Genomic DNA, 26,401 nt, shown 5'->3' on the forward strand with positions numbered 1-26,401 from the left:
ATATTCCCCAACAGTCTCTTCCCCTCTTCTGAGTACACAAATACATTCCATGATGTCCAAGTTTCATTGTATTGCTCTTTTCTATCTTGAGCCGAGAGCACCAAGTCCTCTATGGCCCCCACATTTCTAACCCTATTAAGCCATTCTGCAATCGACGGTGGCCTTGGGTTTTTCCAGTTTCGAGCAATACCTGCTTTAGCATTCTATTTTATCGCAGACTTTGATTCCACTTTATGTATTGGTATTCACAAGTATTTTCTGATCAGAAGTAGGCAATCTTCATTATACATGGCAAACATCCTTTAACACTTTCATTTACAGATTACTAACAGGGACGAGTGGGTAAACTTCCATTCACCTTTGAAAAGTCCACAAGTATTAATCGGACCATTACTTTCAGCGGTAGACCTTTCTGCATTGGTAATGCTTTTTACACCATCACAAATTGAAAAGGGTTTATATTGATCTAAACACACGTAGAACGCTGTGCGCTGCAGAGCAAACCTCAGGGAATTAATCATCGCCGCCTGGTAAAAAAACATAATTACCTTCATTAATTAAGGAAGATTTCTTGCTGTGTTCTGATGAATGGAGGTGTCTGTCACTGACTGTCAGAATCAGAGTGGGATTCATACACGTGTGTGCTGATGTAATCACCAAGATTAGGACTACTGAAAATAGAAAGAGTAAAAATATCAATAGGGCGGTGTGAATATGAGACAGAAATGGGAATGAACACATTCTGAATATCTGTGTCATGCAGAAAGATGTCAAAAGAGAGCTCTGCGCACCATATCTGTTTTTTAATTAACTTTTTTCTGTATTTTAATGTGAACAGCTGACAGCCTCTTGGCAGATCACATGCCGGAAAAACTTAATGTGCAAAGCACATTATTCCACTTGGTAGTTTGCTAAATGAATGAATAAAAAAGCTCTGTTCTGTCACCCAATAAAGGACCATGCCCATGCAATGCAAGTAAAAAGGCATGGTCAGCCAGCAGTCTCTGCTACTCCAACAGCTACCAGGAGCAAAGAAAATTCATTACTGCGGGGTATGGAAGAGCATGTGACAGTGCTGGTGCTTGGTGATTGGTCCAGCACTGTCACATGAGATAGTTCTGTGTAGGCTTCAGGTGGCTGATCAGAATGGGATACAAAAGGTAAGTATAAGCTGCTGGGGAGGTTGCATGGACACTTATGCCGCGTACACACGACCGTTTTTCATGACAGAAAAATGCAAAAATCGTGTCTAGGCTCCAGAGCATTTTTCTCAACGAGAAAAATGGACATTAAAAATTTAGGGCCAGATCCTCAAAAAGAGATACGCAGGCGGATCTGCTGTTCCGCCTGCGTATCCCTGTTTCTATCTTTGGAACTGATCCACAGAATCAGTTTCCAAGAGATAGACGGAAGATCCGACATGTGTAAGGGACTTACACTGCCGGATCTTAGGATGCAGTACCGCATCCGCCGCTGGGGGCATTTCGAGTCGAAATGCCGCTTCGGGTATGCAAATTAGCACTTACGGAGATCCACGAAGCTTTTCAGCTTCGTTTTTTCTCCGTAAGTATTAGTTTGCAATCGTAAAATTAGGGCTGCTTTTACAAAGTGTAAACTGTTTACACCATGTAAAAGCAGACCCTTCTGTCCAGCTGTTTGGAGCTGTACACAGCATTTGTTTAAAAGGTTTTAAACATTCCTTGCACTGTGCTAAGGGTTGAGCTAAAGTCTTCTGTTTCTTTCTCATTTTTTTTTTTTTTTGCATCCATTCTTCCTTCCTTCTTTGTGCAGTGTTCTCCTGTATTCTTTGTCCTATGAAAGTGATAATATTTTAAGTGCCATTCTTTTTGGCTTCTGGGTTCCTCGCGGGAATTTTTTATTTTATAACCGCTTGCCGACCACCCACCGTCGATTGATGGAGGCAGAATGGCACTCCTGCGCGAATAGCCGTAGCTATACGGCAGGTGCTTTAAGGAGTATGGCCGTCGGCTACCCGCGATTGCTCCTGAGAATGGAGATCTGCCAATGTAAACACACAGATCTTCGTTCTTTCAGGGGTGAGGAGAGCGATCTGTTGTTCCTACTGCTTAGGAACAACAATCGGTCACCTCCCCCAGGCAGTCCCATCTCCCCACAGTTAGAATCACTCCCTAGGACACGCATTTAACCCCTTAATCGCTCCCTAGTGTTAACCCCTTCCCTGCCAGTGACATTTATACAGTAATCAGTGGCTATTTGTAGCTCGGATCGTTGTATAAATGTCAATGGTCCCAAAATAGTGTGAAAAGTGTCCAATCTGTTCTCTGCAATGTCACAGTCCCAATGAAAATCACAGATCGCCACCATTACTAGTAAAAATATAAAAATAATACAAATTCCATAAACCTATGCCCTATTTTGTAGACACTATAATTTTGCAAGTTTTTTTTTTTTTTTTTACCTTCATGCATAAAAAACCCTTATAGCTAGATTCAGGTACATTTGCTCAACTTTGCGGCGGCGTAGCTTAAGGAATTTAAGCTACGCCGCCGTAAGTTAGCAAGGCAAGTACATGATTCACAATGTACTTGCCTGCTAAGTTACGGCGGCGTAGCCTAAAGCGGCGGACGTAAGGGCGCCTAATTCAAATGTGTTTGAGGGGGGCGTGTTTTATGTTAATAGTGCTTGACCTTACGTTTTTTTCGAACTGCGCATGTGCCGGGCGCCTACATTTCCCAGTGTGCATTGCGGCTTAGTACGCCACACGGGCCTATTGATTTTGACGTGGACGTAAACTACGTAAATCCCGATTCACGGACGACTTACGTAAACGGCGTAAAAATTTCAAATTTCGACGCGGGAACGGCGGCCATACTTAACATTACTATTCCAACTAGTGCCTAGCTCTAACTTTAGGTGGCCTATCTCTAACGTAAACGGCGTAAAAGTACTGCGTCGGCCGGGCGTACGTTCGTGAATCGGCGTATCTACTCATTTACATATTCTACGCCGACCGCAATGGAAGCGCCACCTAGCGGCCATCCGAAATATTGCAATCTAAGATAGGACGGCGCAAGCCGTCGTATCTTAGATATGTTTAAGCGTATCTCTGTTTGAACATACGCTTAAACATAAGGCGGCGTAGATTCTGAGTTAGGTCGGCTTATCTACTGATAAGCCAGCCTAACTCTTACTGAATCTACCTATTAGTCTTTAGAACCACTTTAAACTGCAAATTTAGCAGATGGACGTGTACACCTTTTTTCCTTGTCACATTCAATGGGCATGCGGCCAGGCTGCAACTGCCCCACAAGCACATGCGATGTGCACTGTTATGGGGTGGGTATTTAGGGGTTAAAATGCCCTCTGAAAAACAATCCTGTTCTTTTTAATGCAAACTCTTTTAAATTAAAAATAGTGCAAGCATGCATACTTTGATATCTGTGTTACCTTTTGCATTATACATATTTTATTTTACTCATGTTCCTTCTTTGCATAATAGAAAATAAAACGTTACTTTTGTTGTATGCACAAAAAAGCATTGATAGATGCATATTTAAAGGTTTAAAATATTATAAAACAGCCAGCAGTGGTTGGTCATACAGTAGTGGATGGTCAGTGTAGCTCCCAATAACCAAATATATAAGGCAATTAAAATGCTTCCCTTGTTAAATTACACTGGAACAAACAACGTTTGTGTCTTCAGTGTACTCAATTCCTCTTTTTTTTTTTTGCTGAATTAGCTTTTGCTGATATAAAATGTAAGACTAATGAATGTTTTTCTATGTTTCCACCTTCTGCAGGTGTCATCACAACACCCGTACATGGAAATGACCATTGGACGGCCGCATGTGGTAACAGTGGACTTCAACAACACTCAAGAGTTTGAGGCAGCCATCAAGACTATCATGAGAAGCAAGGTAAATTAATGGCATTGAGGAGCGTTTGAGAGGAAACAGTAAGAAACATGTCGTCATATAAACACAGAGGATGCCATTATTGACCTCTCATTCTGAAAATGTAGTCATGCTGAACCATCTTCAGTACTTTGAATCACTGACCTGGAACAAATATACAGGAGTTACCTGATCTGCATGGTTAAACTGAGTTGGTAACATAGAAAGTATTGAAACCAATGAAACTAGTGGTTTAACCAGCCAATAAACTGTTATTTTTAGATGGCGTAGTGGCTGCTCCTATATCTTTCTGTTGAGTTATTTATTTTATAGCAGACGTTTCCTACTTTCAGGGTTGGTGGGCTCTTGACTTATAATTGTAAAAATTATGCACAGAATGCTTGCACATTATGACACTCTTGCCCTCTAGAGTGGCCTCCTTCAGGGATGTGACATTGACGCTCCCATCACCACTCACAATGTACTGTGCAAATGGGAAGCAGTTATTGTACACATATTAAAATTAGCTAGGAACAAGGGAAAATCCATATATTTTTTATTTATTTTTTTGAAGAAGAGACTTTGCAGGTCTTTTCTGCAAAATAACCTGATATTAGTTTTTTTATTTAGATATAGTCCCTCTTTAGGTATATTAGGTACAGCATTTCAAGAAGTCACATGACTTGATGTCTGGATAGTGGACCAATTGTTATACTAGACCTTTGATCATGTGATCTCTACCAAATAATATGGAAAGACTGATTCCTGAAATAGAAAAATAATCTTACAAAACACGAATGACTTTAAGACACTAAGGGGTGTATTTATAAACCAGTGCAATATACCAAGTGTAAGTGCATGTACAATCATTCTGTGCCAATGGGACGAATACAAATGTCATTAGTTATCTGCGTTGTTTGAATGTTTTTCATCGATTTAAAACAGAAAATACAGCATTTAGCCAGTAGATGGTGCTAGGTATCAAGGGGGATTTCCTATGATACTTAGCACCATATACAGGCCAAATGCTATATTCATCATTTTAAATCATTGGGAAAACATTAGACCAGCACGGGTAATAGCCTAAGCACAGAGCTAATTACTATGCAGATTTTGTTTAAATACACGACTGTATTCAGTACATTCCTATGACCAATACCTGAAATTAAAGCGGGGGTTCACCCTAAAAAAATTCTAATTACAATGAGCTGACCTGTGACACAGACATTATGCTGGTCTTTTTTTTTTTTTTTGTACATACCGTTTTATCTGTATTTTCTCCCCGGATTTCCTGCGGGAGTGGGCGTTCCTATTCACAGGGTAAGTGATTGACGTTCTTCCAACTGGCGCATACAGCGCGTCACGAGTTGGCGAAAGAAACCGAACGTCGGGTCGGCGATATACGGTGCCTGCGCACCGACGTTCGGCTTCTTTCGGCAACTCGTGACGCGCTGTATGCGCCGGTCGGAAGAACGTCATACACTTACCCTGTGAATAGGAACGCCCACTCCCGCGGGGAATCCGAAAAATACGAGAAAAAAAAAAAGACCAGCATAATGTCCGTGTCACAGGTCAGCTCATTGTAATGTTAGAATTTTTTTTTTAGGGTGAACCCCCGCTTTAAATCTGGATAGGTCATGGTGATAACAATGGATTGTTTGCACATGCAAACTTACAGGTTACATTGTTTGTTTTTGTATCTGTGCACAATTAATCAATAGCCTTTGTATGAAATTGTACATATGTTTTGGTGTTTGGTGCAGTAAAGTTAAATAAACAGTTTGGGATAGCAACTCGGATTTAGATCCTATACCAAGTCTGTACTTCAGTTCGGGTCTCCAGTCGATATGCAGTCAAGTAAAAAAACTTGACTTTTTACATACTTGAATGGCAAAACATTAGATATTATCATTAACACAATGCCTCAAAATAAAGGTGAAACACTTGAATAAGAATACAAGAAAAATTGCCTTTTCAATCATTTATTCAACAAAAATATCAATAGTAATAATATACTGTGGAAAAAAGTAAGTCTATCCTTGACTTTGAAAGATGGCAATGCCCCTAGTAGCAGAAATTTCTTCTTGTAGGTATTTCGTATCAATGCTCACTTCTCAATGCAAAATTCCTACAGTTGTAAGATGTTTCTGGGTTTTCATTGCATGGACTGCCCATTTTTAAATTCCTCCAAAAGATTAAATGGGGATGAAATCAGAGATTTGTCTAGGCCAGTCATTACCCTCTATTTCCAGGGTCGACAACCTGTCTATCTTGAGCTACCTGTCGACCGTGGGTAGGTTACAGGTAGACAGGAAACGGGTCTGCCGTGCCGACCCCTGCCTTCTCTCTCTGCCCTCTGCCTCCCTTGCTGCACCTTTGGTCCCTCTCTCTCTCCCACCCTTTGCCTCCCCCGCTGTCATCAGTGAACAGCGAAGAGCAGCACAGCTCAGAATAGGGGGGGTGGCCAAGTTAACTTTTTAAGTTAACCCCGCAGGTGATTGGTTGCTAGGTCAGAAGCAACCAATCACCAAGTTGTTAAAATGAAAACTCAGTCTGTCAGCTCCCGCACCGCCCCCTGTCCAGAACTGTGCTGCCTCTCAGTCTCCTGTCTGTACAAGTAGGATGCCATGGGAGGGAAGGGAGGAAAGATGCCACTACCGTGTGTGTGGGGGGGGGGTGGTGTAAAGGGGGCAGTGGACACTGCTATGGACAGGGCCACCCCCATAGCAGTGTCCTCTACCACCCTTCACACCGCCTTCCACCTAATCCTTGCTTTCTGAGTGCACTTCTTCACCCTGCATTCTGAGCGAAACACACTCCTAAAACCTGCATTCTGAGCGTAACGCACTCCTTCACCCTGCATTCTGAGCGCAACGCACTCCTGAACCCTGCATTCTGAGCGCAATGCAGTCCTGATCCTTACATTCTGATGCAACGCACTCCTGATCCCTGCATTCTGAGCGCAACGCACTCCTTATCCCTGCATTCTGAGCTTAACACACTCCTTCACCCTGTATTCTGAGTGCAACGCACTCCTAGAACCTGCATTCTGAGCGTAACGCACTCCTTCACCCTGCATTCTGAGCGCAACGCACTCCTAAAACCTGCATTCTGAGCGCAATGCAGTCCTGATCCCTACATTCTGAGCACAACACATTCCTGATCCCTGCATTCTGAGCCGTGGTAAATACTTAAAGCGGGAGTTCACCCGAAAAACAATTTTTAACATTAGATTGAGGCTCATTTTGTCAAGGGGAATCGGGTGTTTTTTTTTAAATCGAAGCAGTACTTACCGTTTTAGAGATGGATCTTCTCCGCCGCTTCCGGGTATGGTCTTCGGGACTGGGCGTTCCTATTTGATTGACAGGCTTCCGACAGGCTTCCGACAGTCGCATACATCGCGTCACGAGTACGAGAAAGAAGCCGAACGTCGGTGCGGCTCTATGCGGCGCCTGCGCACCGATGTTCGGCTACTTTAGGAAAATCGTGACGCGATGTATGCGACCGAAGATTTTTAAGGGTAAAAGTTTGACGCCATGCCACGAGCGGGCGCAATTTTTAAGCGTGACATGTTGGGTATCATTTTACTCGGCGTAACATTATCTTTCACAATATATAAATAAATTGGGCCAAATTTATTGTTGTCTTATTTTTGAATTAAAAAAAGTGAATTTTTTCCAAAAAAAGTGCGCTTGTAAGACCGCTGCGCAAATACGGTGTGACAAAAAGTATTGCAATGACCACTATTTTATTCTCTAGGGTGTTAGAAAAATATATATATAATGTTTGGGGGTTTTAAGTAATTTTCTAGCAGAAAAAACTGTTTTAGTCTTGCAAACACCAAATCTGAAAAACACCTAAGGTCTGGAAGTGGTTAAAAAAAAACACCCGATTCCCCTTGACAAAATGAGCATCAATCTACTGTTAAAAATTTACTTTTTGGGTGAACCTCCACTTTAATGGTGACTTACTTTTTCCATAAGACAAATCTGCATTTTTGTTCATTTAGAAAATGAATACACCATGTCCGTTTTACGTGTCATTTGTTCAAGACAATCACATTTATCTCTAGGAGCTGTTTGAACAAATATCTAATGTTTGCTTATTCAAATGTGCTGAAAACGCCAACAATTTCCATGAGGTCTACTTACTTTTTACATGACTATGAGGAAGTAGTAGATTTTAGTACATTTTGTTGAAGTGAACTCTTGGAGATGCAGAATGATCAATTAATCTATAACTTGATTCTGTACCCTTACATTGTTGCACATTATTGAATGGCCTACGTGAGTCTAATCTCTCTGTATACACTGACATATATGCCTGTAGCCTACCTCTTACACCATGCTTCTAGCTGGAGATGGGCCCTTCTGGCTTATGAGGGGCTATGTAAATTTTGTTGTGAGTTCCCAAAATGGAATGACTAAATGTTACATAGCGACACTTTTCAGTGGCCTATCAGGCCACAGTGCTGCATTGCAGGATGAAGGTGAGAGACTCAAAGGCTCCCACATATACAGAATTCTGAGGACTTCACAGGGACTCTGCAGAGTAAATGGGTGTCAGGGGCTGTAGGAAAGGAAGATAAGGGTGGGCTATTCTTCAATTCGATTACATTGCCCCGAATGAGAAATTGGCAGTCACCACCATATATGTTTCTGAAGTGTATGAAATTGCTAGCCTATGTGATGGTAATACAATTTATAAACTTTATATCTTAATAAAGTATTCATAACTACATTTCCAGACTCCCACAATCTCTCCTGGCTAATCCCACAGCCTATGTTAAACCCCAAATAATAATTTTATTAACACAACTCAAACCATTAAATCTCATCTAGGATTAACTGTTCGGTTAATTTTGCTGCTGTTCAGCATTTATAAGTAGCAGCATTTCAAGGAATTAAAGCAGAAATCCCCCAAAAATGCCAAATGCACAATTAAAATACATGTATATGGATAGTTTCTGATAAGGTTCAGCTAGTCATGCAACGTACACACCACTACCATACTGCAAAGTTTTTGTCTCAGCTTTACAGTTTGCTGTTCTTGCCTGTTAAATGGACATTGGAAAATGCTTAAATTGGGAAATAGTAATGGCCTCTGCCTATGTTTATGCGATAGGGGTATCTGAATCACAGGAACGGCGAAACACAAAGGGCTAGATTCAGATAGCCCTGCGTAATTTAGTGCGGGCGTAACGTATCTCTGATACGTTACGCCGCCGTAAATTAGGGCGCAAGTTCCGTATTCATAAAGAACTTGCGCCCTAAGTTACGGCGGCGTAATGTATGTGGGCCGGCGTAAGCCCGCCTAATTCAAATGGGGATGATGTGGGCGTGTTTTATTTAAATTAATGGTGACCCCCGCATATTTTATGTTTTTTACAAACAGCGCATGCGCCGTTCGTGAAAGAATCCCAGTGCGCATGCTCGAAATTCCGCCGCAAATCGTCATTGCTTTCGACGTGAACGTAAATTACGTCCAGCCCTATTCGCGAACGACTTACGCAAATGACGTAAAAATTTCAAATTTCGACGCAGGAACGACATCCCTACTTAACATTGGTTGCTCCTCATATAGCAGGAGCAACGTTACCCCGGAAAAAGCCTTACGCAAACGACATAAAAAATTTGGGGCGCACGTACGTTTGTGAATCGGCGTATCTAGGTCATTTGCATATTCTATGCCGAAAACTACGGAAGCGCCTCCTAGCGGCCAGCGTAAATATGCACCCTAAGATACGACGGTGTAAGAGACTTACGCCAGTCGGATCTTAGCCTAATTTCGGCGTATCTTGCTTTCTGAATACAGAAAGAAGATACGCCGGCGCAGCTTTGAACTTACGTGGCGTATCTATAGATACGCCGGCGTAAATTCTTGCTGAATCTAGCCCAATGGCTTTTGGCAACAAAAACAGTTGTACATTTGCTCAGTCATTACCAGCAAAACCATAATGCCGCGTACACACGATCGGTTTGTCTGATGAAAACGGTCTGATGGACCGTTTTCATCAGACTAAACCGATCATGTGTGGGCCCCATCGGTTATTTATCCATCGGTTAAAATATTAGGAACTTGTTTTAAAATTATCTGATCGATAAAAAACCTATAGAAAAAAACGATCGTCTGTAGGCACGTCCATCGGTTAAAGATCCACGCATGCTCAGAATCAAGTCGACGCATGCTCGGAAGCATTGAACTTCGTTTTTTTCAGCACGTCGTGTTTTACGTCACCGCGTTCTGACACAATCGTTTTTTTAACTGATGCTCTGTAGGCACGACTGACCATCAGTCAGCTTCATCGGATAACTGATAGAAAAATCCATCAGACCGTTTTCATCTGATGGACCGATCGTGTGTACAGGGTATAACCCTATTAGAACACGCAGGTGTCAAATGTTTCTGTAGTTGTAGCAAGTTCCTGACTTTTTTAGATTTACTATGTCTGTTAATGTAGAATTGTCTGCATAGACCCATGGTGCCCAGCCTGCAGCGCAAAAGTTGTATGCATCCCTTTGGTCCTTATTTTGTGTTTCCATCAGCCAGTAGTCAGTGTTTTTGCTGCCAAGGCGCTAACTCAGGGCCTGTGGAGCAAAAATATCTATTAGATATATTAACATATTTTGGTTTATTTTCTTTAAAACTTTCTTACTTTTTGTTGCTATTCTCTTTTGTTTCCATCTTCTGTTTTCATGTATTTTTTTTTCTTTGACATTTTTTGATAAGAAAAATATTAGTTGTGCTGCCAGTAATTTTTACCAGAGCTGTAGGGAGGGCAGATGTGGAGGCAATGAATTTTAAAGTGGAGTTCCACCCACTTCCACCCATAAATATAACATTACATCAGTAGTTTTAAAAAAATGTCATTAGTCCTTTAAGAAAAAATTTTTTTTTTTAGATGCCTTCAAAGTGTTGTTGCTAGGCAGAATAGTTAATCTTCCCTCTTCCTGCACCTAGGTGCTTAAGCTTCCTAACCTACACCGCACAGACTCCTGGGAATGTAGTGGGTGTAACTTTCCAGGAGTCTGTGCACTCCCCAGTCTCGAAGAATCATGTGACTTGGACAGTACAGGTGCTGAAACCTGATCTGAAACCTATTACACTGCTTGTGCAGCACTGAGCATGTGCGAGATCTGCAAGGCTGAAATCCAGGAAGTCATACAGTCTGGCTTCATGATGCCCACACTTAAGATGGCCCCAGTCAATTTCTATTTTATAAAGTGTCTAAATGCTGTAACAACCTAACAAAACGGACCTTAGTTTACAGACTAACTTTACTAGAATACATTAAGCTTGTGTATTACAGGGGTATTTATATTTAAAAAGTGAAATTGTGGCCGGAACTCCGCTTTAAAGAGACTATAATGGCAGTGATCTCTAATGCCGTGTACACACGATTGTGGACTTTTTTCATCGGAAAGAAGGATCGTGTGTGGGGCCCATCGGACTTTTTTCCATTGGTGTAAAAAATAGAACATGTTTTAAATTTTTCTGATGAAAAAAAAACGATAAGAGATTCCGATCATCTGTGTGGAACTCCATCGGAAAAAAATCTTGAACTTCATTTTTCTCGGCTCATCATAGTGTTTTACTGTCTTACTGTCTGAATTGAGTCTGATAGTGTGTAGGCAAGACTGATAAAAATCAGCTTCATCGGAATTCCGAAGAAAAATTCCATCAAATTTGATTCCATCGGAAATCCGATCATGTGTCAGCGACATAACTGTCTCCTGTAGCATGTCTACAGCCTCTAATCATCTTCTGTAACATGTCTACAGTATCGGACCGTTTTCTATAGCATTACATGTACTGCATATTGCTGTATGTGCAGTGTTGTCAGAATCTGCATTTGGGGTCCCAGCTTGGTTGACCACATACTAATATAGAGTATTTGTTATTTAAAGCTGAACTCCAGGCTTGAAAAAAAACTATTGCAGTAGGTCTCTTTGCAGTGCAAGTGTTAAATGCTAGTTGTGCCTAGGGGGATAGAAGTATGGTAAAATTACTTTATTTCCCGCTATTGCGGGCTACCTTCTGTTTGTAAGACTGGTGCTCTAAAGTCACTACTCTTTGCTGCTCAACCGATTGCTACCACCTAAAGTCATCAGTGGCCCTGCATTGTACATAAGGATGCTGAGGTCCCATCCACATACAGGGGGTAGCGGAGGAGAGTGATGCCTGCTGAAGCAGTAGGGAACAAATGAGTAATTCATCATTCCCCTAGTGTAAACAGGTATTGAACTCTTGTTGTGTGCAGGGGGACCCAAAAAAAGGGTACTTTTTCTACACCCCAAAATTCAGCTTTAAGGTAGAAAATTAGCTTTAAATTAAGCCTTCACTGACCTCTGTAGCTGAAGGCACTTTGAATCAATCCATCCTCAAAATCCCCAGAGAGAAACATTAAATTCTCTCAGCATCAGCTTTCCCTCCTCAAACAGCCTTCCAGCTTTTAATCTCTAATGTAAATACAGAACCAGTGTATGGTGAGATGAGCTTTTGGGAAAACAACTGGATACACTTTAGTGCTTGAGGTATTGGGGTCAGGAAGGGCTTGATTTAAGCTTTATAAGAACATGTACATATTTAAATGTCCCTAGCCTGGCTGCAGGTATATTTTAGGATAAGGGGGTGTCCAGGTTGCTAGCAGTGTATGATTTGTGCCACACTTGCACCTATACAGGGATGTTCATGTGAGCTAAGAGTTCAAGTTGATGCTAAAAATAGGCCAGTGTACAGACAGTGGTGTAACGGAATGATCCAGGACAAACAGAGACTTTGGAAGGATGAGGGGTACTCCTGTGCCAGGGTCATTAACCACTTCCAGACCTTAGGTGTTTTTCAGATTCGGTGTTTGCAAGACTAAAACAGTTTTTTCTGCTAGAAAATTACTTAAAACCCCCAAACATTATATTTTTTTTTTCTAACACCCTAGAGAATAAAATAGTGGTCATTCCAATACTTTTTGTCACACCGTATTTGCGCAGCGGTCTTACAAGCGCACTTTTTTTGGAAAAAATTCACTTTTTTAAATTAAAAAATAAGACAACAATAAATTTGGCCCAATTTTTGTATATATTTTGAAAGATAATGTTACGCCGAGTAAAATGATGCCCAACATGTCACGCTTAAAAATTGCGCCCGCTCGTGGCATGGCGTCAAACTTGTACCCTTAAAAATCTCGATAGGCGATGTTTAAAAAATTCTAGAGATTGCATTTTTTGAGCTACAGAGTAGCTCTAGGGCTATAATTATTGCTCTCGCTCTAACGATCGCGGCGATACCTCACTTGTGTGATTTGAACACCGTTTTCATATGCGGGCGCTACTCGCGTATGCGTTTGCTTCTGCGTGCAAGCTCGTCGGGACGGGGCGCTTTAAAAAAAAAAATTTTTTGTTTTCTTATTTATTTTTATTTATTTTATTATTTGTTACACTGAAAAAAAAAATAATAATAATTTGATCACTTTTATTCCTATTACAAGGAATGTAAACATCCCTTGTAATTGAAAAAAGCATGACAGGTCCTCTTAAATATGAGATCTGGGGTCAAAAAGACCTCAGATCTCATATTTGGGCTTAAATGCAAAAAATAAAAAAATTTCATTTTTTCAAATGACCAAAAAAAAATTTGTCTCTTTAAGAGGCTGGGCGGGACTGACGTTTTGACATCACTTCCGCCCAGCCGAGCTATGGGGACGGGCGAAGGAGATTTTTCCTTCAGTCTCGTCCCCGCTCACCAGCCGACAGCATCCGATCGCCTCCGCCCCCTCTCCCGCCACCGATAACGGCGATCTCGCGGTGAATCCGCCGCGGAGACCGCCATTATCGGATTCCAGACCGCGCACACTAAAAATGGATACCTCGGTTGTGACAGCAGCTGCTGCCGTTACCGAGATATCCATCTTTAAAAATAGGACGTACATCGTCGTTCGCAGGTCTGGAAGTGGTTAATAACTCTTATGTCTAGGGTCACCTTATGTCCGATAGGGCCATAGGGTGACTGAGAAATTATATCCTAAATTACAGGACAGGGGACATTACTGATAGCTCATATTGCAAAGTGTTGGTTATTCTATGACTCATCTCTCTCTGTAGACTGTTGACATGCTAATTGAGTCGGGTCCAGGATCTCTCATTATGTATGCTAAATACTGTTTTGTGTGTGGAATGGAACTTGTCAAGCTGTATGCGGAGACAGAACGTCTGTCTAAAGATATGGTTTGAGGGGAATGCATTGTGTGATGGTGTTTTGTTTTAATTCTGTTAATGAAGGAATGTGACTTCTCAGGTGGAGTGATTAGATCATGATAATTATAGCCCGGCACAGAGATGTCTGGAATGTTTAGCAATTAGCCACCTGAAGGTGTATTGAAGCCCCCCCAGGTTGTGAGGTGTGGGTGGAGAGTTTGATTGTTCCTTTCATGCTTAAACTGTATATAAACTTGAGAGCTAGCCATTAAAGTTGTCTTTCATTTGAAACCAGAACAGAGCTGTGTGTCTCGTGTCTGGGGGGAATTCTTATGGGTCGTGTTCGTTTGCCTGATTGTGGAGTGTCGATAAGCTGTTTTGGGTGGAATGGAATATCGTAAACGGTGGTGACCGTTACAAGTGGAATACAACATCCATGCCCAACTGTTCTTGGATGTCTACAGGTTTAGACATACTGGCCCTTTCAGTTTATAAGAATCAAGCCTCGTACACACGACCAGTTTTCCCGTCAGAAAAACTGCCATGACAGCTTTTGGCCGGGAAAACTGTCCGTATGTATGCTCCATGGCAGTTTTCCCAACAGGAAAACCGCCGAGAATCCTGGCAGGAAAAATGAAAACCAGCTCTCTTTTTTCCCTGCCGGGATTCCCGGTGGTTTTTAACCCGGCTGTTTTCCTATGGGGAAAGCCTGCGGGGGAGCATACACGCGGCCGGGTTCCCCGGCCAAAGCCCTCATGGCAGTTTTCCTGCCAGGAAAGCCAGCCGTGTGTAGGGGGGAAAAGCTGCCGAGCCGGTTCTCGGTATTCCTCTCGGGCTTCCTGGCAGTAAAAAGTCAGCTGGGAAACCCGATTGTGTGTACTAGGCATAAAGGTTTCCTTTGAAGTTTTGAGCTGTTATGGTAGTCATTGCTTTTAAAAACATTATGCCATGGAAACACACGTACGGTATTTCTTGATCTTCACATAGGCAGCAACAAGGCTTCTCTTTGCTAACCTCTTGTGGACAATGGGGCCATTATATGAAAAATAATAACCTGTTGACTTTCTATTTGGTTTCAAGATTATCTGTAGTAGTCAATACATTTTACGTATCCCATACATTATACAGTTTAACAAAATGTGTCAAAAGTCCTGATGCTGATTATCCCATGTACAGCTAGCCTTAAGAAATGCTCAAACTAGCAAATTGCATCTTGAAAGTGATATTTTATTCAGTTCTCAGGCTTATGTCCTGCTGCTCTGCTTTTAGCGATTGCATCAGTACAATGATGGACAAATAGATGCATATATAATTGATAGATTGGTAGTTAGATTTCACACTAAGGAACCCCTTTGGCAAAACAAAAAATGTATGTTTCAGGCTGGAGGGAGGACAGCTGGGACAAGTAAGGGGAGCGTTGCAGCCATTAAGGGGATTGAGGTCCGACTAATGCTTCAATTTGAGGTCATTGAGCCGTGGAGGTGTCAGATGCGGGTGGTTTAACAGCCAATATTCCCAAGCAGCTGAAAGAGAGCTCTCATTATCTAGAAGGTTCCGTGCAGAAAAAAAATAGTATATCACAGAGCTCAGGGACAGAGCCCATGGGAGCTCATTAGACAATGTGATGAGGAGAAAGGAGCCGCAGTCACAGAAGCAGAACCCATCCCTAATATTCTTTGTTTATTACCCCTGGTGGAGGGGGTAGTTTTTTGTGTTGCCGTGGTTACGCCGCTCTGTGCTATCTGCTCATGGCGCAGATTAATTTTGTAGACCCGTTTACATTACTGCTACCACATCTTCATTTTGAGCTCTAATCTTTCCTAATCACAAATGTGCTGAAATTCATTTTCCACTTATTAACCTCTTGTATTGACAAGTCATAATTTCATTTCAGTTTGGGTTTAGAAAATGTCAAGCAGTCTTTTTTGGTCCTGGCGCAATCAAATCAATTTCTTGGAAAAAAAAATGAAAAAAGGGACCTAGAGCTAAATGTGTGACCTGAGACTACACTGTCAGTACAATTAAAGAAGTACTTTATACAAAGCACACCTCATGGTCAAACATTTGGAAGAAGAACCAGTTGTGTTGACCACAGCAATTTTCTATCAGCTTTTTACTTTCATGTTTCTCAAAGTAATCCTTTGAGGATTGTGACAGGAAGTCAGGTAAATCTGTGGGTGTTGTCACAGACGGGGCATACATTTCTGCCTTGTTTAGACAATACACCAATTGTTATTAGGCGTCGGCTGCAACAGTAGCCAGAAAAGGCTAAAGGCCATTGAAAAACTTCAGCTGTTCAGAATGAGGCAATTAAGGCCTCTATAAGTAGTCCAGAGGATTACCAATGATTTGCTGCATCCTGAGGCTTTGTGAGTAAGGAGAAGCAGTGTAGTGAAAGTCTTCTGAGGAGGTGAGGAGAGGATTGATTTTTCTGTGTAATAAAAATCAAAAGACTATTGTTTTTCTGCTGTATGATCAGCAGTGTCTACCCAGCACTAGGCTGTGCCAGACTCCATAGATAGGTTCCTGTGTGGTGAAGGTAGACGCCCCAAGTGGCCAGGGTTTATTTTATGTTTGATTTTGTTTATGCTGTTTGGATGCTTGCACTTGTTTCCAGCAAGATGGAAGAATAAACCAAAATCTTTGTTTTCAACCGTCTTCGACTGCCTGTCTGTATAAATTCAGTGTGTAGTGAACCCATCCAGGGGGTCAAACACCCCGCTACCGAGCTAACCCCTTACAGGATATAAATATGTGAGTAATGTGGACAAAGCTCATCTCCAGGCAAACAGCTACCGTATTTATTGGGGTATAGTGTGCTCCCGCGTATAGCGCGCACCCCTAAAGTTGCAGCGGATTCCTGTGGAAAAAAGTTTTTTTGTACTTACAGTTTTGGTGTCTTGTGCGGCGTCCATCGGCGGCCTCGTCGGGTCCGGCGTCCGTCTGCGGCTTCGGGTGTCCTCTTCGTCGGGTCCGGCGTCCTCACATCCTCCCCGCTCGTTTCCAGCGCCGAGTTTGAATACTGCGCCGACATATACAGAGCGCAGTACACTCGTGTATTGTCGGGCAGGCTCGGCAACTCTCGCGCTGACGTCCTGTATGTCCAGGACGTGAGCGCGGAAGGAGCCGAGACTGCCCGACTATACCCGAGTGTACTGCGCTCGGTATATGTCGGCACAGTATTCAAACTCGGCGCGGGTATCGGCGTAGACCGCGCACCCACGATTTTGCCCATTTTCAGGGCAAAAAAGTGCGCGGTATACGCCGATAAATACGCTAATTACACAGATGAAATACATATATAGGAACTGTTCTGCTGGCATTTTTACAAAACTACATACAGTTGTGCTCAAAAGTTTACATACCCTGACAGAATTTATGATTTCGTGGCCATTTTTCTGAGAATATGAATGATAACACAAAAACGTTTCTTTCACTCATGGTTAGTGTTTGGCCGAAGTAATTTATTATCAATCAATTATGTTTATTTTTTTTAAATCATAATGGCAACAGACACTACCCAAATGACCCTGATCAGAAGTTGACATACCCCAATTCTTAATACTGTAACTGTGTATTGCCCCCTTTAACATCAATGACAGCTTGAATTATTTTGTGGTATTTGTGGATAAGGCTTTTATGCCGCGTACACATGATCAGAAATTCCGTCAACAAATGTTCGATGTGAGCTTTTTGTCGGAAATTCTGACCGTGTGTAGGCTCCATCGGAGATTTGCTCTCAGAATTTCCGAGCTGAGCTGAGCTGGTTCTCAATTTTTCCGACAGCAAAGGTTGTCGGAAATTTTGATAGTCTGTATGCAATTCCGACGCACAAAAATCCTACGCATGCTCGGAATCATCGAACTTAATTTTTCTCGGCTCGTCGTAGTGTTGTATATCACCGCGTTCTTGATGTTCAGAATCTCCGACAACATTTATGCGACCGTGTGTATGCAAGACAAGTTTGAGCCAAAATTCCGTCAGAAAAAAATCCACAGTTTTGTTGATCGTGTGTGCGTGGCATTAATCTTCTCAGAGTGGCTCAATGATAAAGCTGCCTATTGCTCTTGGCAAAAAGCCTCCAGTTCCTGTAAATTCTGGGGCTCTCTTGCATGAACAGCAGGTTGGAAATCTCCCCAGAGTGGCTCAATGATATTGAGGTCAGGAGACTGAGATGGCCACTCCAGAACTTTCACTTCATGCAGCTGTAGCCAATGACAGGTCAACTTCGCCTTATGTTTTGGATCATTGTCAGGTTGGAATGTCCAAGCATGTCCCATGGGCAGCTTCCTGGCTGATGAATGCCTACTACAGTACCCTTCTTCTGATCCTGTATAGAGCAGTGCTCACCTCTTCCTCTAGATTTTACAGTCTTAGTGAATAGCTATATAAAGGTTTTGTTAGCCTAAGCAACTCTTTGGAGAGCTTACATATGGTCAGGGGAGGGCTGGCTGCCTGAGGGGCAAGTCTAGTCAAGTGGGCCATTGAACCACCGAATCAGCTCGCCATCAATGCCCACCTGGTTTTTCAATTCAGCCTCACAAGTGCCCATCAATGCAGCCTGATAAGTGCCCATCAATGCAGCCTGATCAGTGCCCATCTGTTTAGCCTCATCAGTGCCCATCAGTGCAGCCTCGTCTGATTAGTGCCCATCAATGTAGCCCGAATAGTGCCCATCAGTGCAGCCTCACCAGTGCCCATCAGTGCAGCCTGATCAGTGCCCATCAATGCAGCATCACCAGTGTCCATCAATGCAGCATCACCAGTGCTCTTCAGTGCAGCCCGATCAGTGCCCATCAATGCAGCCTCACCAGTGCCCATCAATGCAGCCTCATCAGTGCCCATCAGCTCAGCCTCACCAGTGCTCATCAGCTCAGCCTCACCAGTGCCCATCAATGCAGCCTCACCGATGCCCATCAATGCAGCCTCACCAGTGCCCATCAATGCAGCCTCACCAGAGCCCATCCCATAAGCTCAGCCTTACCTGTGCCCATCAATGCAGCCTGATCAGACAGCAGTGCCCACAGCCTCACCAGTGCTCATCAGCACAGCCTTGCAAGCGCACGGGGAGAGAGGAGCTGCAGGTTTACACAGAGCAGAGATCTTCTGCTTACCCGGCTTGGCCGTTGTCACACCAAGTCCTGCCTCCTGGACCGGCTCCTATGATGGACGTCGTGCATCCCGACATTGAACCAGTCTGAGGGCCATCATAGGAGCCGGTCCAGGAGGTGGAACTTTGTATGTCACACGGCCGCGCCGGGTAAGCAGGAGGTGGAGATCCCCAATCTGTGTAAACCAGCAGAGCTTGCCCCCTCCTCCCTTCAGAGGCAGCCTGGCATGCAACAGCCCAGGATCTGCCCAAAAGCGGCCCCAGGGCAGGCGGCCAATAGCCCCCGAGTTCCTGGCCATGCCTTGGGACTCTGGGCTAATAATGGTCATTGGTAATGCCGAGATCCTGGGGCTTTTTTGGGGCACACTCTGGGGTTATAGCCCGGGTCAGCACCCCCCTTCTGATGCCACTGCTTACAGGCCATAGACAACAGGACACACAAGCCAGAGAGTGTTGAGGGCCATTTCCTATTTTGAGGTCCTGGGTGGTGGGCAGGGCACTGGGGCAGGGTAAATGGGGTGTATGGAGAATGGGATATGGGCGTCAGGGTCTGGACCCTTCTCTCACCTCAGCAAAGAAGATGGCAGCTCAGCAGGTCCTTGCACATCCTCTTGGGGGGATGATAAGTTGCAGCCAAGCCAGCGCCCAGCCTGAGCCAGTCATATGTGTCCCCTGGTGATCCCTGGCTGCCTCTGCCTGCCCCCAGTCCAAAGATTCCTGGCTTGTAGTGAAGGGGTAAGCTGCTCGTCTCACTGAAAGTAGGCTGGCTGCTCTCTTAGTCAGTCATTCTCTGTCCTCAAAACTAGTTGCAACTTGGCGTGAACTGTCTCTTGCAGCCACTCCATCCAGTCCCCAGCCTGAGCCAATCACGGGACATGTCCCCTGGCACACCGCACACCCTGCCTCTGCCTGCCTCTAAGACTCCCACAAAGCAGTGCAGCAGCCAGCCAGCCAGTCGGCGGCCGACTTCTACCCTCCCACAGGCAAAAAAAATAGCAGCCAGTCGGCGGCCATTTTGAAAATAAAGTAGGCGTATGGTAGTGCTTAGCCTTTCTTTCCCCCATCGCAAATGTGATAAGGTACTGTATCACATTTCTGAAGATTCAGAGGTTTGAGTTAGAATATAAGTTCTTTATACTGTAATATTTCTTGATTAGGATATTAATAAGAAAATGGCTTTTCCCTTGTAAACATCCCTTGTAATAGAAAAAAAGTATGACAGAACCTCTTAAATATAAGATCTGGGGTAAAAAAAAAAACTCAGATCTCATATTTACTCTAAAATGCAATAAAAAGTAATGTCGTTTAAAAAAATTAAATAAAATGTCTCTTTTAAGAGCTATGGGCAGAAGTGACGTTTTGACGTTGCATTCTGCTCTGCAGTGGTACGGAGACGGGTGGGGGCCATCTTCCCCTCACTCGTCTTCATACCTAACAAGGACAAGAAGTCAATCGCCTCCGCCGCTACCAAAGGCTCCGGTAAGCTGCGGAGGGCACCTGAGAGTGGCGGAAGGGGGGGGCCCTCTCCGACCGCTGATAAAAGTGATCTCGCAGTGCATCCATCGCAGAGACCACTTTTATCTTGAAGCGGACCGCCCGCTCTTGAAGAGGATACCGGGGTTATGGTAGCTAGCTGCTACCATAAAAACGGTATTCCTCTTCAAGTAGCGACGTAAAACTACGGTGGGCAGTCCAGAAGTGGTTAATATTGTCCTTGTAATCTTATGCTATTTTATTATTAAATACATTTTTGAGTGAACTGACTCTCTATTTAGGGCAGTGGTTCTCAACCTGGGGGTCGGGACCCCCTCGGGGGTCAAATGATGATTTGCCAGGGGTCACCAAATCCTGGGCTGTTCCTGAAGCCCGCACTGTTCTCCCAGGAAGGGAGATGATAAGAGGGGGAGGAACAAAGAAAAAGGGAGAAAAAGGAAAAAAATAGAGAGCAAGAAAGACAGTTAGAGGGAAAGATAGGGGAAAAAAAACAAGGAATTAGGATAGAGGGATGAAAGGGAAAGAAAGGAGAACAAAAAGAAAGAGTGGTACATCCTAAAATGTACCATAAGGCCTCGTACACACGATCGGTTAACCAGAGGACAGCGGTCTGATGGACCGTTTTCATCGGTCAAAACCAATCGTGTGTGGGCCTCATAGGTTATTCAACCATCGGTTAAAAAAAAGCCAACTTGCTTTAAATTTTAACCGATGGATTCCTAACCGATAGGTCAAAACCGATCGTTAGTAGCCACAACCATCGGTTAAAAATCCATGCATGCTCAGAATCAAGACAAAAAATATAGGATGAAAAAGGGGTGGGGGAATTTAGAAGAAAGAATTGGGGGGATTGGGGAAAAGGGAGGAAGTCAGCCGATTGGGCTTAAAGGGATTACTGTAGGCAACACTGTAATGATCAATTTGTGAAGACAAGGATACGTTTAAGTAAATTTATTTGTATCAAAAATATAAAAATGGGCATTAAATAGTACAAGTTACATGAAAGATACGGCGGTGGCCAAAAAATAAAAAGATGTGGCTACCTTGAAAAAATACAATTAGACACTAGAATTTGTGGACAGGACAAGGACAAACATTTAACAATGAACGTGATCCGGACACGTGGTGTTCAGACCAATCATGTGTTGACACTCATGAGAAATTAATGAAATTTAATGCAGTAATCAAATAATAAGATAAGGGGGGACAGTATAGTTCCCACTCTGCATAAGTCAATAGGGTGTCAATATGAAATGATGGGGCTGAACACTGGCTTGATGGCGGACAGGAGGTGGGAGGGGTAGGTAAGTAGGGGTGGATGTACATGGGCCATGCATGTATTGTTGGTCGACTTTAGCGCTTGATGGTTTGTTAGTTCACAAGGAGTTCAATATTCAGAGATAATTTAAATAAGTTAAATTATGATGGTTAGTACAAAAAATAGAAAAAATAGAACAACTTGATATTGATCGCTTGTCAATATGACATTTGGAAGAGCACTTAGTGACTTGCTTAGTATTGGTTAGTATGTATAAGTATGCCAGTCGTTAGTACTTGGAAATGAATTTTTACTAAGCAATAGTAATCTAGTGCGCCATCAGGAGAAAAACAGGAGCAGTCATGCACAGGGAAAAGTCCAGCCCGTATTGATATAATGGACCGAACACCAGACTCAATTATAGCAGCTAGTTGGAGTGATGTGAAATAACAGACCATCCCAAGAGGGGGAGGTTAATACATTACCAGTCCGCTGCATATAGAGTTTGAAGGACAAGTCCATCCATGTAGTGCAGCTTTTGTGTAAGCCGCTCTGATGCTAGGCTTGTTGCTGGCTAGTTGGTTATGATTTGCGGTTGTCACATGAGTATCACACCACGCTAAGTCCTGTGGGGTGCGTTCGTCCCTTGGTGACACGGTCCGCTTGGTGTTGCCTCTGTGCTGTATAACGGCTCCCGGTCTCAGGCGCCGCTTGTAAGTCGGCCGGTGCGATCCATCCGTGGTGGATGCCCGTAGGCTTCCGTCCTCCGTCCAACAGGGCAAGCTTCCGGGGTCACGTGATCACGTTGCTAGGTGACGTCAACGTGTTTCGCCATGCGCACTGGCGTAGCTTCGTCTTGGACATATTGGGTGTAGGCAGCGGTGCTTTGATTTATGCAGACCGCTGTCAACGCCCATCACCAATCAGGAAAAAGGAGTACTACTGTCCTGTTGCAGCCATAATAGGCAGCTTGTGTTGTTCTTCAAAGCCGTTTGTGAAGGTTTCAGTAACTCGTTCTGGTTAGTTGTAAAGTAGATCAGATAGATGGTTAGGTCTATTGCAAAGGTAGGCTACAAGTATGCCCAAGAGTTAAGAGATGATTCTTTATTAGTTTACCTGAAGGAAAGACCGTCTTCTATATGAAAAGATGCAACTCCAGATCAGTCCATTTTGACTATGTTTCTCATCTTTGGATGATGGGAAAAAAAGGGGGAAGACATGGGGAGGGGATCGGGGGACATACACCGGGATGGACAGGGAAGGATGAAAAGAAGGGGGGGGGAAAGAAGGGGGGAAAAAAACAAAAAAGAAAGAAAAATAATAATAAAATAATAAGAGGGGGAAACATCCAAATAGTAGAGAGAGGCATATATGGCTTATTGTGGTGTTAGTTTTTCATTTTTCAAAGAAACCCAAGTCAGCTAAATCCAAAAAGGTAGGAGTGCTTGTAGTTGGGTTGTTATAAAAAATGGATGTAAAGATCAGAGATCAAAATAAAGTATGTACAATAAATGGAGGAAGGGGAGAATACGTTCAGAGAGGTATATTTTACAGTGGTTGAAGTTGGGATCCATTGTCAACAGTGGTATAAAGCCACTGTTGGGTGGAAATGGAGTTCATTGGTCAGGGGTCTAAGAAGACCTGCAGGTTGAGTTCTGTATTTAGGCCCACGGGCACCAGGGATTTTAAATGATATACCCACCATTTTTCTTTTTGTAATAGGATGCGATCAAAGTCGCCACGACGGTTAGGAAGTTTAAGGGCGTATATGCCTTTAACCGTCAGGCCATCCGAGCACCTGTTGTGGCACTGCGCAAAATGCCTGGCGAGAGGTTTCTCAGGCTCTTTCACTTTTTCGTTTATTTCCCTTAAGTGTTCGCCCAAACGTACACGCAAAGATCGTTTAGTTTTTCCCACGTAGATTTTGGGACATGGGCATGTAATAAGGTAAATGACTCGAGCTGTCGAACAGTTTATTAAGCTCCTAATTTCATACGATCCTTTACCATGGGCATCAGTGAAACTTGATGTTCTGTCAACATAGGGACAAACCTGGCATCGATTACAAGGAAACATACCAAGTGTCCTTGGATAGTTAGATAACCACGTGGTTTCAGGTTCTTTAGTAAATTCTGATCGTATTAGCATGTCTCCGATACTTTTGGCCCTACGGGCGACTAGTTTTGGAGATTCACCGACAAAATCTGTCAGGACGGGAGCATTTCGCAAGATACCCCAGTGTTTTTCGAGGACCTTGCGGACATTATCCCATTGGGACCCGTATGTGGTAATAATTCTGATGGGCTCCACCGTCTCATGAGAGATTTTGTCGATGGTTCTCTTTTTTGTAAGGAGGTCCAGGCGATCACGTATTGCCGCCCTCTTTCGAGCTTTTTTAATTTGTCCGTGGGAGTATCCACGTTCACGGAAACGTGAATATAGTTCTTGGCTTTCACGTCTGTAGTCCTCTGGATTAGAGCAGTTCCTTTTGATGCGGAGAAACTGGCCCACCGGGATCCCATTCTTAAGCCAATTGGGGTGATGGCTAGTAGCATAAAGTAAATTATTCGCTGCAGTATCTTTACGGTAAGTACATGTATGTAGTTTTTTATTTTTTAGGGTTAGTTGTAGATCCAGGAAGGACAGTCTCTCCGTGTCATGGGTATATGTTAGGTGTATATTGCGTGTATTGGTGTTTAGTTTTAGCAAAAAAAGTTCCAAAAGTTCAACAGGTCCCTGCCAGATCATTAAAACGTCGTCGATGTACCGCCACCACGTGCGTACGTGGCGGCGGTACATCTCGGACGTGTAGACCTCTTCCTCCTCCCAGTGGCCCAAATGGAGGCAGGCATAGGCAGGTGCCCAGGCTGCTCCCATTGATGTCCCTCTTATTTGATGGTAATAGGAGTTCAAAAATTGAAAATTATTATTATGCAATGCAAAATGAAGTAATTCGACAATAAATTCGTTTTGGGGTCCTGAGGCCGGGTATGCTGATTCAAGGAAGGTTTCGACCGCCTTAATGCCGATCTCATGCGGGATAGAGGTATACAGGGACTCTACATCAATACCCACGAGCAGGATATCATCTGTTTCCTGAAGCTTGTCGAGGTCATTCAATTTGGCCAATACATGCTGTGTGTCTTGGACGAATGACTTTAAATCTGTAACCAATTCCTTGAGGAGTAGGTCCAGATATTTTCCCACTCTCTCAAGGGGTCCATGGCAGGCAGACACGATAGGTCTGCTCAGAATCAAGTCGACGCATGCTTGGAAGCATTGAACTTTGTTTTTTTCAGCACGTTGTTGTGTTTTTTACGTCACCGCGTTATGACACAATCGTTTTTTTAAGGGTAAATATGTATTTATTGCGTTTCAACAGATTGATACAATACATATAACCACGATCGTTTTTTTAACCAATGGTGTGTAGGCGCGACGGACCATCAGTCAGCTTCATCGCTTAACCAATGACAACGGTCCTTCAGACCGTTCTCATCTGATGGACTGATCGTGTGTACGAGGTTTAATCAGGAAAAAGGAGTACTACTGTCCTGTTGCAGCCATAATAGGCAGCTTGTGTTGTTCTTCAAAGCCGTTTGTGAAGGTTTCAGTAACTCGTTCTGGTTAGTTGTAAAGTAGATCAGATAGATGGTTAGGTCTATTGCAAAGGTAGGCTACAAGTATGCCCAAGAGTTAAGAGATGATTCTTTATTAGTTTACCTGAAGGAAAGACCGTCTTCTATATGAAAAGATGCAACTCCAGATCAGTCCATTTTGACTATGTTTCTCATCTTTGGATGATGGGAAAAAAAGGGGGAAGACATGGGGAGGGGATCGGGGGACATACACCGGGATGGACAGGGAAGGATGAAAAGAAGGGGGGGGGGAAAGAAGGGGGGAAAAAAACAAAAAAGAAAGAAAAATAATAATAAAATAATAAGAGGGGGAAACATCCAAATAGTAGAGAGAGGCATATATGGCTTATTGTGGTGTTAGTTTTTCATTTTTCAAAGAAACCCAAGTCAGCTAAATCCAAAAAGGTAGGAGTGCTTGTAGTTGGGTTGTTATAAAAAATGGATGTAAAGATCAGAGATCAAAATAAAGTATGTACAATAAATGGAGGAAGGGGAGAATACGTTCAGAGAGGTATATTTTACAGTGGTTGAAGTTGGGATCCATTGTCAACAGTGGTATAAAGCCACTGTTGGGTGGAAATGGAGTTCATTGGTCAGGGGTCTAAGAAGACCTGCAGGTTGAGTTCTGTATTTAGGCCCACGGGCACCAGGGATTTTAAATGATATACCCACCATTTTTCTTTTTGTAATAGGATGCGATCAAAGTCGCCACGACGGTTAGGAAGTTTAAGGGCGTATATGCCTTTAACCGTCAGGCCATCCGAGCACCTGTTGTGGCACTGCGCAAAATGCCTGGCGAGAGGTTTCTCAGGCTCTTTCACTTTTTCGTTTATTTC

The 26,401-nt window shown here is 43.3% G+C and overlaps 1 protein-coding gene across 5 annotated transcripts in view; it reads left to right on the forward strand.

The window, feature by feature from the left end:
- MGAT5B (alpha-1,6-mannosylglycoprotein 6-beta-N-acetylglucosaminyltransferase B) overlaps positions 1-26,401 on the forward strand; it is a 293,322-nt gene that overhangs the window by 245,331 nt on the left and 21,590 nt on the right. For all 5 annotated transcript variants that reach the window (XM_040330121.1, XM_040330118.1, XM_040330117.1 and 2 more), the window contains one exon: positions 3,783-3,899. In XM_040330121.1, coding sequence (XP_040186055.1) covers positions 3,783-3,899 — 117 coding nt within the window. The remainder of the gene's footprint in view (positions 1-3,782; positions 3,900-26,401) is intronic.

The sequence above is a fragment of the Rana temporaria genome, chromosome 12 (genome assembly GCF_905171775.1).
Source record: "Rana temporaria chromosome 12, aRanTem1.1, whole genome shotgun sequence".
Lineage (NCBI taxonomy): Eukaryota > Metazoa > Chordata > Amphibia > Anura > Ranidae > Rana > Rana temporaria.